This window comes from Linepithema humile, chromosome 7 (genome assembly GCF_040581485.1).
Source record: "Linepithema humile isolate Giens D197 chromosome 7, Lhum_UNIL_v1.0, whole genome shotgun sequence".
In the NCBI taxonomy this organism is placed as follows: domain Eukaryota; kingdom Metazoa; phylum Arthropoda; class Insecta; order Hymenoptera; family Formicidae; genus Linepithema; species Linepithema humile.
The window spans coordinates 4,318,431-4,333,033 of record NC_090134.1 but is presented as its reverse complement, the minus strand read 5'-3'; the positions used below and the strand labels follow the sequence as shown (position 1 = coordinate 4,333,033).

Sequence of the window (14,603 nt, the reverse complement as noted above, 5' to 3'; positions counted from 1 at the left end):
TAAATCTCCGAAACGCTTCCAGTTATAAAAAATATACATATATTATGTAATGATCCCCTTAAAATCATGCAACTTTTGTCTGAAACACTTTTTTCTATTATTAAAAATAAGAGTTAATCAGGAAGCCTGTTTTGGATGCCTCACCCTGTATACAGGGTGTCCTGTAAAGACCGTAACAACGCTTAGGGATATATTTCTGAGATAATTCTGAGCAAAAAATCTAAATACCAAAATACTCAGAGTGTAATGGTTTTTGAATTAGAAGCATTTAAAGTTAGCGAATAAGATAGCCTGAAATTTGCGCGCTCAGGTGTGTACAGTGATAAAAGCGAAATTTACTATCGCTCTCCTGTTGTCAATATTAATATTTGGAAATAAATTTGCTAATACATATTAACATAAATATTGTTTACACAAATAAGATTTTGTTGAAAAAATTATAAAGAAAAAAATATTATGATACACAAAACGCAAGCTGTCAAAAATTACATGTCTTTGACATTATTTTTTATCTTAGTAATTTTATCTTGGTAATAATTATTGAATCATAACGTCCTCATTACCAAATATTTGGTAATAATTACTAAATCATATCGTCCTCATTACCAAATATTTGGTAATAATTACTAAATCATATCGTCCTCATTACCAAATATTTGGTAATAATTACTAAATCATTTCGCCCTCATTACCAAATATTAGGTAATAAATACCAAATATTTGGTAATAGTTACCAAATATTTGATAATAATTGCAAATTGATTTGGTAATAATTACCAAATATTTGTTAATAGTTACCAAATATTTGGTAAGCTACTAATTATTTGGTAATAGTTACTAAATATTTGTTAATAGTTAATAAATGATATGGTAATAGTCACTAAGTATTAGGTAATAATTTCCAAATATTTTGTAATAGTTACCAAATATTTGATATTAATTACAATATGATTTGGTAATAATTACCAAATAATTGGTAATTTCTAATAAATATTTTCTTGAATAAAAAAATTATTATATAATTTTAATGAATATTTACTTGATTCTAATAAATATTTACTTGATTCTAATAAATATTTACTTGATTCTAATAAATATTTTCTTGATTTTAATAAATATTTATTTGATTCTAATAAATATTTACTTGATTCTAATAAATATTTATTTAAATAAACAAAGTCATTTACTTGAATAAAAAAAATATTTACTTGATTCAAGTAAATATTTACTTAAAATAAAAAAAAAATTATTTACTTGAATCCACTCTTAAAAAAGGTATGAAAAATCGATACTCGAATGTATCGAAAGTATTGTTGACGCTTTTCCGCGACGCTGATTGTTATCTTGATTATTCTGGCAGTTTGATAGTTTGAGAGCAAAGGTTATTTTGGCGGTTATTTAAAATTAAAATAATTTTTTAAAAATATTTAGATTTTATAATTATTAAATTATAATATTAAGTGCGCGCGTGTAGCGCGCACTTGTATTGTTCTAGTACATGTAAAATAGAAAAGATGGAATACTTCATCGCGTCAAAAGTTTGTTGTATTGCCATCTAGCGATAATGTATTATAACATTATTACATACAAGATGTCTATTCATGTTCACCAGGTGGCGCGAGAATGCTGCATCAATGCATTTGCAGATTCATTTCATCGTGTAGTTTAGGAGCAATAATGGCCGCGTTCAGGTCTACGGGTCTTGAAGCTTAGTTTTTCTACATTAATCCTGTTTCTTCTATCTTATTTCAGTCAGACTCGCCCGGAAATTCACGCTTGCAAAAATTCACGTGCCAGTTTCGGGTTCGCCTTTTTTTTTTTATCGCTCACGTGCAGTAAATCAAACGGTAGGACGGCATAACCTCCCGATTGATAGTCGACCTGATAGCCGCCAGGCGTTGCATGTGTTACAATGGCAATGAACGAGGATTTCAATTTCACCGAGCTCTGTAGACTGTGCTCGTTGAAGAGTACGCACCAGATGCAGATTTTTGACAAGGAAGGCGAGCAACAACAGCTATTGTTCAAGTTACGCTCTTGCATTCCTACTGTGGTGAGTAATCAGGATCACCTGGATCTATAAGATTATTATTGTTCCGACTCGATCATTTTGACTAAATTTTGTGTTTAAGATATAAGTAATTTATTAAATAATAGCTTTTGTTAAATTTGATTTGAATTAAATTAATTTAAATTTTTCAATGTAGATAATATCACGTGCGCAAAATATTTTTTAAAAATATTTTTAAAAATATGAAAAAGTTTTTATGTGATATAAATAATTTATTAAATAATTGCTTTTATCAGTAAGCTTTGTTTTATTAATAAGCTTTTATTAAATTGCATTTGAATTGAATTAATTTGAATTTTTCAGTGCAGATGATACCACGTGTTGAAAATATTTCAAAAATTTATGGAAAGGTTTTTATGAGATATATAGTTTATTAAATAATAACTTTAATTGGCAACCTTTTTGTTTTATTAATAAACTTTTATTAAATTCGATTTGAATTGAATTTATTTGAATTTTTAATGTAGATAATACCACGTGCTCAAAATATTTTAAAAATATATGGATAGGTTTTTATGAGATATATAGTTTATTAAATAATAGCTTTTATTAGTAAGCTTTTTGTTTTATTAATAAACTTTTATTAAATTCGATTTGAATTGAATTTATTTGAATTTTTAATGTAGATAATACCACGTGCTCAAAATATTTTAAAAATATATGAATAGGTTTTTATGAGATATATAGTTTATTAAATAATAGCTTTTATTAGTAAGCTTTTTGTTTTATTAATAAACTTTTATTAAATTTGATTTGAATTGAATTAATTCGAATTTTTAATGCAGATAATACCATGTGTTCAAAATATTTTAAATTATATGGATAGGTTTTTATGAGATATATAGTTTATTAAGTAATAGCTTTTATTAGTAAGCTTTCTGGTTTATTAATAAACTTTTATTAAATTTGATTTAAATTGAATTAATTTGAATTTTTTAATGCAGATAATACCACGCGCTCAAAATATTTTAAAAAATTTATGGAAATGTTTTTATGAAAGGCAAAATTGTTAACAATATTAAAAGAATTATAGTGTTTTAAAATTGTTAAAAAGCAGTTACTGGATTTGTGTAGAAGGCTATTTGGATTAAAGTGATTTAAAAACTTATTTTGTGTTTCATAGATCAATTTTAAGAATTTTATGATAAAAAGTATAATTATCAACAATATAATTTTATGATAAAGCATTGATTTATATGATTTATGATTATTAGATTAGATTTTATTATTTTTTATTTTATTATGTTTCCATAAAGCTTGAAAATAGTATCCAGAGAGACTACCAACTGAGTGTGATAAAAATATTTAAGTGTGTTCAATATTTCATTACAAAAGAATCTATTTTGTAATATAAAAAGCTAGATATTTCAAACCAACTCATAATTTTATTTTTATCAATTTTACGTTAAATCAAAAGAAAACATGAAATTTCACTTTATTGCAGATAACAAAAGAGGATGGACTGCCAAAATATATCTGTCAAAGATGTATCCATAAATTAAATATGTTCTACGAATTTCGTATGAACTGTATAAATACAGAACAGGTGTTAAAGGATTATGCTGATAGTTTAAAGATCATTACTGCAGTCAACAATCAAGTAAGTAAAATTATAGCATTGCTCTTTGTATGCAGAATATATTTTGTGCTGCATGACAATTTGTATTTATAACAATTATATCTTATGAATCTTACTATACACAACAAAGTGCTTGTGCATAAAAATTTCTAGTTGATTTGATCATATTAATGATAACTAAATTGCTCTTTCCATCGATTACTGCTGAAAGTTTAAAACATGAGAAATTATGTGTCTCACGATTGACCAAATTGTTTTCTCGGCGTGCAAAACGCGAGTTTTTTCTCTCTCGTCACAATATTCATCGCGACGTGTTAAAGCAGTTTTATATTCAATTTAGCTTCGTGTTACACGCATTGTAAAAAGCTCTTTACGCTTTATACGGTTTTTTTTTGCTCTGTTTTCATCTTACAGTAACTCGGTAATGTAATGATTTTTCTACAATACTACGACTAAACACAAAGGCTAGCCAACTAGTTAGAGTATTATGTTAGAGGTAAATGATAAGTGTATCTTTCACCTTCCGTGCAGCGAGCGAGATAGACAAGAGCGGTCGGACAAGAACGGATTCTGACGTCAAAGGGATCACGGGGGGGGGGGGGATGCGTGTAGAGGCGTCGTTGATCGGTAGCCGGAGGTGTTCTCGTCCCCGCTGACCCTCCTTCCGCGTCTGCTGCAGCCGACGGCGCGCGATCTCAATAATTCCACCCTCGCGTACGCAACGGATTGCCGATGGGGGGGCAAGGAGAGATAAAGAGAGGGAGAGAGGGAGAGAGAGAGACCGGCGTCGCGACGTCTATTGATCGGCGCGTCGCGACAGCGAGCCGCGTCGCGCGCACAGAAAGCGAAAGTCGTAGTAAACTCCTTTCTTCGCCGTCTCGACTGGTCCCCGCTGTTCCCCGCCTTAGCCGTCTGCTTTAGCAACCTATTTCCCTTCCACCTGCCGTATTCTTCTTGTTCGCGTCACGTAATACCTCCCTGCTCTTTTCTTAATTTTGCTGCGTTCCTTCGTGCACCCCTTCATCTTTCTCCATTTGCTTCATCTCGACCGTGGTCTTCAGTATTATTAACTCTTTTTCTTTTTTGTTTTTTTTTTTTTTTACTTAACTTATCTATTTGTTAGTATGATGGAATGTACGTTATACCTGTACTGTTACCCTATCTGACATCACCTATTTTCTGCTAGGCGGTTTCAAAAGCTTATAATTACGCTGTAATTGAAAGAGAGCTGCTATCGACTTTTTGCGCTTTTCGCACTCTTTGCACGAGTGAATTTTTTACACGTATTTGTGTGTCATGTTCCCGGAGAACTTGGTCAGAACGCGATGTAAATCCTACTCCGTCCTCTCTTTTCCATCCCCCCCCCCCCCGTCCCTCCTCCTATCTTTCTATCTCCTTTTATTTCTTTATTGGCTTCGTACTTTCTCTCTCAATCCTTGCCACCTCTCTCCTGGCCGATCCAACAGTCCTAGGCACAGGTGCAACGTGAGTTGCCGCGCTCTCCTCCGAGAAACCTGTTTCGAAACCCGGGATATCCCGACGATCGACGCAGCCTCGTTACGTGGGTGACTCTCTTTCTCTCTCGTCGCCAGCGTTCCGGAATATCGGCGGCGGCGGCGGCGGCCTGTCGAAGGGCGGCGCGACGAGGAGGGTCGCGCGACGTCCTCGTCGTCCCTGGCGTCTCCTCTCCCTCGAGTCGCTCTCCGTGCGCGCGCGCAAGGTCTACCTTCCATCTTCCCCTCCCCTGCTTCTCGTCCTCTCTCTTTCTCTCTTTCTCTCTCGCTCTCTCAATGTCAGTGTCAAGGTCAGCGGGCCGACGCACCGGTCGCGGAACGTCGCCGTCGCCGCCACCACCGCTGCTGCTGCTGCAGCGCGCACACGGTGCGGCAATGCCTGTATCCGGTATTGCTCACCGCTGAAGAAAGAGAGAGAGGAAGGGAATTGAATAAAGAAACGAGAGAAAAGCGAATGTGTATATACTTGAGACCGAGTACTGTATACGCTGCCGGCACCCCGCCGCACGCGGCACCCTTACGTCGCTGCGAGCAGTCGCGCGTCCTCCTTCGTCCCGCGCGTCTCGCCGTCGCATCTTTCATTTTCCCGGAGAGACTCCGTCGTCGACTTTGTCGACCGCTTGCTGCATTCCGGGGTTATGCACTCGGTACATCGTAACGCGTCGCGTCCGTCGGTTTATCTTCCACCGTGCCGGCGGTCCCTCTCGTCCCCTTCCCCTCCTCCGTCCCGACTCCACGTCTCCTCTGTCCATCTTTGTTCCATCTCTCCCTCAGCTTCCCGCTCCCTCGCTTGCGATCCCTCTTGTAGTATGCAGCGTGCGCGCGATGCACACAAGCCGCGATAGCGATACACACGGATCATCGTCGCGTGTGCATACACACGTAAACACACACCTTCCGTTCTTCCCTGCCTGCTAGCCGACCGGCCACAGCCGGCCGCCCCATTCGTGTCTCTCTCCGGTCTCTCTCCTCACCGCTCCCCCCCCCCCTGCTCCTCTACCCCTCATCGTGTTTCCTCGTCGTGTCAGCGTGCCCGCGCAATCGTCTCCTCTCCGTCGCACCCTCGGGCGCGCTTCGCGCCGGCCGTGGTGCATTCCGCGGGGAACCTCCGCTCGGTATCGTTTGTAGCGCGTACTGCTCCGTCCGTGTGTGTCACCGGCTCTATCTTACTTCTTTCCCGCTGTTTCCGCCCACCCCCGTCCTCGTCGTGTATCATATATGTGTATACACACATACACATACACTTGCGCGCTTTTCTCTCTTTCTCTCCGTCTCCTTTCAGACAGAACCCTCTCTCCCTTCACCCGCTATCTTTCTTTCCTCTCTTTCTTCTCTCCGAGCCCGACGGCGAGGGAAACGTCTCCCCGACCGTCTCGCGCTTATCCCCTCCGCGCTCGCTGTCGGCTGCTTTTTTTCGCCTCTTTGTCCTTGCATCCTCCCGCACCGGGAATTGGTGGCGGTGGCGGCCAGCTACGCGGGCTCTCTCTCGCCCCGTGAACCGCGAGATTCCTTCGACGCGTCGTGAAAAGCACGAAAGCGCGTGAGTCTTGCGTGTGACGCGCGTGTGTCAGTGTTAGCATTTGTACGTCGTGTGTCCCGTGTAAAGTGTAATTGTCGGGCATCGAGAGCGTGGATCCTGGGCCTCGCCGAAAATGAGCACCGAGGTCTCACCGCCGCTCCATCACCTGCGATCGGTGCTGTGACTTAAAAATCTAGATCGCTTAATCTGCGCCGGAAAGTCGCGATCTTTCAATTCCGGAGCTTCCAGCAATCTCTTTGGAACGTGCACAGGATTCCGTAGTGCGTGGTAAGCGCATCCGAAAAGACGGCCGCCCGTTTCTTTTGTGAGAACGACGGACTCGCGCGATGGCTTCTTTCTCCCGTCTTTCTTTCTTTCGGAATATTCCTTGCTTTTCGGCCATTATAGCGTGTTACCTGCATTTCTCGGAGCATTTCGGAGTTTCAAATGTAGAATTAATTTTTGTTCTTTTATTGATAGTTATTATTATATTTAATCTATTGGCGATAGACAGAAGTAACAGGAATACGATATTAAAGAAAGCGACGGATTACAGTGGTGTTGTTTAAAGGACTTACAGTGGTTTCTTCGAATCCGTTTTCGCTAGCACAATAAGCGTTTTCATTATTTCTCCCTTCGAGAGACCTTGACGAAGCATACGCTGGCATCGCGAGGGGAATGTTAGGACCCGCATATTTTTATAGATGTGGAAAGGAAGATTTAATTAAAATAATTACGAAAAAAGTCGCGGAAAGAATTTTGATAGTATTAAATATACATTTTGCAATACGCGTCTTAGAAAACATATAACGAGTATAATGAAAATCGGATTCAAATTGCTTTTAAAAAAAGATTTTTGTCTTCCTACGTGCAGCACAGATTTCGAGATCTTCGTAAAAAACTATGTTTGATATGTTCGTAAACGACGCTATATAGAGAATTATATAAAAATATATAATCAGAGCACACTTAATATTTGTACTTACGAACGTGCGTTCGCAATTATATTTCAATGTCAATTAGCGAATGCTACGAATATCGTAACATTACATTTATTTAATAATCATAATTGTGTTTAAAAAGTTGCATGTTGCATCAATACATTTTCGTATTTTACGCTTAAAATTTTATTATTAAAGTTAAACGAGACAAGTGTGTTCGATAAAAGCGACGCTTCTTTTCGATATTGGTAGTCAGATTTTTATAACGTTGAATAAATCATTGTCGCATCAATTGTTGCACAATGTGCATAATTAACGAGCGGTTTGCGTTTAGGGTACAGATAAGGACAAAATGTCAAACGGACAGCAGCAGCAACGCTCGTCTTACGTGGAGGCGCACGCGGCACTGCAGCAGCACATGGCGACTCAGGCGGCTCAGGCGAGGCTAGCCGGACTCGGACCACCCGCAGCCCAACAACCGCCGAATTCTACGTTTACTCTGCCAGATGACGGTCTGGGTTACGACGATGGCGTGAGAGTGTTTCGTTCTATTGGAACCTATATGGGGTATTCAAATTACCTACATTTAAGTTATCTAAAGATGAGGTTATTTTTGTCCCTCTTGTAAGTCATCTAATTTTTTTTTTATTTTTTTTTTTTTATTTTGCCACGTTTTAAAAAAAATTTTCTTTGCAGCGAATTCTATGCATTACATCTATGCATCATTAGTTTCCAAGCAACAGACGTTGCATCTTACCGAGTGCTTTTGTAGATCACCAGATTACACTGCTGCAATGCGTCCCAGTGGGATGATGGCATTTTCCGGCGCGACGGACCAACAATTTGGAACTAGAGCGCCGGCATCTGTTAATCAACCCTTACGGACGACGACAATGACGACGACGACGAATAGCGTGGGCATTCGTCCCGGATCTGTTTCGAAGGCGACTAACACGGGCGAACCCACGACAAAAGCGTTCGCCTGCAGCGTGTGCGGGAAGGGACTCGCGCGCAAGGATAAACTCGTGATACACATGCGTATACACACTGGGGAGAAGCCGTATTCTTGCGAGGTGTGCGGTAAGTGGGAAATTATTTTTCAAATTCCGAACAACATTAAGTGAAGCAAGTAGGCGAATAAAAAAATGCAATAAACGTTGCAGGTAAGGCATTTGCGCGTCGTGACAAATTGGTCATCCACATGAATAAACTCAGACATAGAGTCGGCGTCTCGCCCCTGTCAGCGCCTACCGCACCAAGATCCGACCAGCAGCAGCAGCAGCAACAGCAACAACAGCAGCAGGCGCAGCAACAACAGCAACCACCATCTCGCCAAGATAGCATCCTGAGCATTAAAAAGGAGGAGCCCGTGAGTTGGTCTTGCGAGCTGTGCGGACGAGTGCTCGCTACTAGAGAGGAGTGGACACAGCACGCTCGGTTGGTGTTACTTTACGTTGAGACATCTGGGGATCTTATCTTAGTTTAATATCTTAGTTTAATATCTACAACTGATTTCGATTTAATTGCAGATCTCACTTGGAAGCAGTTGCGCCACCGCAACACGCCGCCGCGTACTTCCCCGGATCTGCGCCACCGCCGCAATCCTACCCGTCCGAGAGAAATTTCTGCTTGATGTGCCGTGCCGATTTCACAGATAAAGCTGAATTCTTGTTCCATATACGCACGCACTGTGATGCACACGCGCAACAGAACGCGGCGGGACAGCAGTCAGGCAGTAAGCAAGGCGATATCCCGACCGCTGAACTTATTGCCAGAGGACTTGTCGATCCCTCTGGATTATGCAGCTAGAATTACTCCTTCCCTTGTCACTGTGTACCGTCGATTTGTGTCTTACCATAGTACAAGTTCTCTGCTCCACTTCGATCAGAAACTATTGCATAAAGTATCATGCATATGTGTATATATACATACATACACACACACACACATATATATATATATAAATCAATAAAATATATATATATATGTATGTATAAAATATATATATTATATATAAATATATATTATATATATATATATATATATATATATATATTATATATGTATATATATTATATATGTATATATATATTATATATATTATATATATGTATATATATATTTATATACATAGATACAGACTTGCATACATATATACCAATTTGTCGTTAATAGATACACAGTAGTATGATCAGTGATGTTAATAGTGATTAATAGTATTGATATGATTATCATTTATGAATTATAATTCACTATCGATTACATCTTTTCCAACTTATTCGTGTTGGAATTTTTAGCAGGTGACAAAAACTAATTTTCTAAACTAATTTAGAATATTATCCTCGAAACGCTGAAGATAAACGAATTTTACTGATCATATTTTATGATAAATTATTAAATAGCGAGTACATGACATATCACCTGGACAGAGTTGGAAGAATTATTTGCAGGAGTACTATTGTGTATCTTGATACGAGGTAAGATCTACCTTAAAAAAAAATTTAAATACTGATGTAATACTGTTTTGTAGCAAAAGTGTACACTGTTACGTCAGTATTTAAAAGTACTACTAGTATACGTTCCTATGTAGTTATATCTTTCCCCCTATTAATAAGTACCAGTCGATCTGTTCTGTAATTTTTTAACATATGTGTTGTACCTATAAGAGTATATTCACATAGTTACAGTAATTCACATAGTTAAAGTATAATATAACGACATTTTATTTTATCGCTGCGTTTTTTAAATTAGTTAAATGGTTTACATTTAAAAAGTTACAGAACGGATCACGACGATATATACTCTCTGATATATAGGTTTGTTCTCAATGCTATTGTATTTGGTTATATATATATGTATATATATGTTTTTAACTGCAACGTTATAATTTAGAGAATTTATTGTTTCAACGCTGTCGTTTTCTTCGATAGGAAGTTGAAATTAGCTAATGACGAATCGCATTGCCGTTTCACTGATTTTTACATTCATCTATTTACGTTCATGTTTTCGTATTATACGTAACATCAACAAGTTTTATATTAAATTTATACGCGATTTTATTCTTCCAAAGTGTCGAATATATTATCAAGTTGTATACCAAATGTAGATTGCCGCTGTGATGTAGCATAAGTATTAGCCATGGATTATAATATCTAAAAAGGAGAGCTTATGCTAAAAGCGGCAAATGCTTTAATTTGGAGCACAATATGCTTCGTTGTCTTTATTCATTTTTGAAGCATTTTTGAAGCATTTTTGAAGCATTTTTTAATAAGTAAGCGTATTTTTTATATAAGCCACAATGTGACGCGAAACACGTGCTCAAAGCCTTGATATTATTAATCAGTTTTAGTAGAATTTTATACTTTTGTGTTTTTTTAGTGATATTTTAATAGGTTTATCTTTTATTGTAATAATCATTGCGAATCTGAAATATCATGCTAATCTAAAGTATCAGCATGTACTTAATTAAGCAAGTTTATTTTTAAGTATTATGTAATGTCTTAAAAACGCACGGAGAGAAAGTATTTCTCGAACCGTTTAAGTTAATTATAAATCATTTATGATTTATGCATTTTGATACGCGGAAAAGTATGAAAGAAGAAAGCTTCTACGTTTAAAATTTCTTTTCCGCATTTTTTGTACAGATTTTAGATAATGATTTGCAGTTATATGGCAGTCGAGAGACTCCCAATTTGTTTTATTGGCAGGAGAAAACATATGTATACAAATATGTCCATTATTCGCAAAGAGAATTTAATGACAATAATCGCGTTCAAGTTTGTTACAAACTGAATACGCGCGTCATCATACTGATAAATTCTCGAGCATCTCACATTATGAGTCCGCATTGTGAACAAACTGTATCTTCCAGGAAAAGCCAATAGGATCCGCTTGTTTCGGCGCTTAAACTTCCTCTTGTCTCCTTAGATTAGTACTCTAAGATAATAAGTAAGGTTCATTAAGAACGTAACACTGCCGTGCCTCCTGCCTCACGTACAAATCCGCTTTCGGGTTATTTTTCATTTGACGATCGCTTTTAGGACGACCGTGCCTCTGCGTGATGTGAAAAATCAAAAGTCGGAGCCTAATGCTGAGCGTATATTTTGTGTAACATTTACAACTGTGTCATTAGAAATAATCACCGCGACAATAGCGACTGTCTTAGATTACCGTATGAGCGTATGAGCGATTATGAAAACTTTTCGAGTTTTTACATGATCTTATATTTTTAACGTAGTGAGATTAATGAATTAATGAACAGCCTCGCGCGCCGCGGTTGATTTTTATTTTCACCATGTTTATCATGCACACCATATTGTCTTATTGCACGCATATTGTGAAAGTTGCAGAAGATTGAAAGTGCAATCAAATTTAAACCGATGCCTTTGGAGTTAATCAATTTAGGGGACAAATAGTTAACATTTGCCTAACTGATAATGATTAAATCTTACTAGCGCTCGATAGAAAATACTAGGAGCATCTGAACTAGCATATGGGAACCAAACGCTTTTACGCTTATCGTTCAAAGGCGTGATAATATATGCTAGGTGTAATCTGGATTTTTTTTTCTTTTTTTTAGAAAAAAATTTCGACAGAAGAAAGATGATGTGTCGGAGTAAATGTAATGATTTCTATGGTAGTAAAACGCACTCGTGCGTTGAGGATTTTTTGAGGAATAGACATATAGTGCCTTTTCTCTGGGACTTATCCACACTGTCGTCATAATTTGAATTCACGTGTTAGGGAGGCACACTGGCATAAGTAAAACGTTAACATAAGTTAGATTTAGGTAAGCCGCTGTTTCTTTGATTTTCATTTTTTTGTTACGAGGAGTGAATGTTCGATGCCGCTGCCTCTATAGCTGTTTTAGATTACTTTTATACTGTTGATGTCGCGCGCCACTAATCAGAGTCTGTATATTACTGCCATAATTATGAAACAAAATGTATACTCAATATACCTTTATAAATAAAAAATGATGAATGAAAACCATGTCTCCGTAATGTTATCGTGCTCAACAGTGTGTATTAATCTTCACGCGTATGCAAGATTTATTAGATGCGGAAGATAAAGAACACGCTATTGTTGCAACCGTAAAATCCTACCGATATTATCGGCGATATTATAATGCATTTTCTCTCGGGCGACAGCGTCAGGGTGACGTGAAATATCGCGGTATGCAATTTCTTTCTGCCCACCTAAGGTTGCCGAGTTCCTGTTCAGGTACAGGCGGTTCGCCTTGCCGGATCGCGCCGCGCCCGTATTACGGCTAACAATAATAATGGCTAGCCAACCGGCTCAACTTCGTCGGATTTTTATTTCCTCGCTCTTGTCGACCTCCACCTCGCGCGCACGATGGTGCACTCGCATTATCACTCGCAAGCCAGGATAATGAGATAATCACTTCTTTGTCTCCTTTTTCTTCCGTTTTTCTCAGAGATTCCTGTCTCTCGCGAAATAAGAAAAAAAAAACCGAATGCTATTTTACAGCGGACAATTGTGTTTAAATGTAAGTAATAAACATTTATATTTTTTTAATGCGTTATAAAGAGTAGCTGATTCATTGATTTCAACCGATGCTATCACGATACTCATGTTAAATAAATGTAACTATATTAATAACGAATTAAAATTGCAATTTCTGAAAGAATGAACATATTTCTAATAATCTATTGTCTTTCTTCAGAATATATGTATATCGGGCGTATCCCACATTTTCTTCGATATCGTGGGATTCTCAGTTGCGACATTATGGAGAACGCAAAGGTTGTCTGATGAAAGTAAGCCGACCCCATAGAGCACGTGATTGTGCTCGCATTTGCACAGGAAATTGCTATGCGAAATACATTGGGCGTTGCGCTAACGAAGGAGATAAAAGTTATTCAAATTGGTTTAGCGTTTTATTACTTAAATGTCACGACGCCGAAAGATAGACATAATGTAGAACTTAATTTATTATGACGGAGCTTTAAGACAATGTATCTTAATATATGATAAAAGCAATATCTTCATAATTTATAATACACAGAGAAAAGAAATTTAATAATTATAGTAAAGTATTGATTAATTACAGACTTGAAATAAAAAGAAAATTAGAGATCACGACTATAATTTTGAGATAAATGATATTTTTTCATACATTTTATATTTGTTTAAATAACAAACTTTGTTTTCTAACTTTACTTTGTATTTTTTGCCATCCAACTATTTTTGTTTTCTATTTCAAGTTATAAATATTCTTCTGATTAGTACGTGCTAGATCTAATCTTGTCGTTTTTCTTGCGTTATTAACTTGCAAATCACTACTTAACTTTTGCTGAATGAGTAGGAGAAACCATCGGGAGTCCGATTAAAGCTGAGCTTTCCCGGCGGATAGAAATTCCGAGGCGCCGGTGTCGTTATCGCATTGTACTGCGGCGCGGGTCGGGGTTGGGGCTGATAATGCGGCTTTGGAAGAACGTATGAGGGTATATTTTGTAATTCCGAGGGATGATGATACTGAAGCTGCGGCTGTGGCTGCGGCCGGTACCGGTATTGCGGCTGAAGCTGCGGCTGGTAAACAGGTTGCGGTTCGTAATCCGGTTGATAGCGCCGCGGATACTGCTGAGGGGGTAGTGGCGTATAACTCGGGGGTTGATAATCCGGCGGGTTATACTGCGGTGGTGGTACATATTCCGGTTGTGGTGGCACCGGCGGAGGTGCGCTAGGAATGTGGTCGCCAGTTGCCTACGCGAGACGAAAAGTCAGGAATTAATTTAACATTAAAATTAATAAAATTAGGTATTAATCTTCATTTTATCGCCATTAAATCAATTCGATTAAATGCACAGTTGTGATTAAGTGAAACAATTAATTTTAGTCTTTTATTTCATTGGTTTGACGAGCTGAACGCTTCGCTCTCCCTAAAACACGCATTTATATAAAAACTAATCGTTTTGCGAGGTGACATCGTGTTGATATAATAATTTTAACGAACTGG

General features: G+C 37.7%; 2 protein-coding genes across 4 annotated transcripts in view; one reads left to right on the top strand and one right to left on the bottom strand.

Annotated features, from left to right (window-relative positions):
• Positions 1-1,657: 1,657 nt before the first annotated feature.
• LOC105668511 (zinc finger protein 90) lies at positions 1,658-12,613 on the top strand. Of its 3 annotated transcripts, none has more exons than XM_067358699.1 (6): positions 1,658-2,053; positions 3,516-3,671; positions 7,959-8,248; positions 8,397-8,704; positions 8,788-9,061; positions 9,154-12,613. In XM_067358699.1, exons 1-6 carry the CDS (start codon positions 1,913-1,915, stop codon positions 9,431-9,433), a joined length of 1,449 nt encoding a protein of 482 aa, XP_067214800.1. In that variant the 5' UTR covers positions 1,658-1,912; the 3' UTR covers positions 9,434-12,613. The 3 variants fall into 3 exon arrangements, with proteins under 3 accessions (XP_067214800.1, XP_012216358.1, XP_067214801.1); XM_012360935.2 differs by having other exon boundaries at positions 1,660-2,053; positions 7,959-8,191; XM_067358700.1 differs by lacking the exons at positions 1,658-2,053; positions 3,516-3,671 and adding an exon at positions 3,712-6,971.
• The window catches only part of LOC105668270 (cuticle protein 3), a 56,399-nt gene continuing 54,099 nt past the window's right edge, over positions 12,304-14,603 (bottom strand). Inside the window, exon 5 of the mRNA XM_067358706.1 lies at positions 12,304-14,350. Within this exon, the coding sequence (XP_067214807.1) occupies positions 13,931-14,350 (420 nt within the window). The 3' untranslated portion in view covers positions 12,304-13,930. The remainder of the gene's footprint in view (positions 14,351-14,603) is intronic.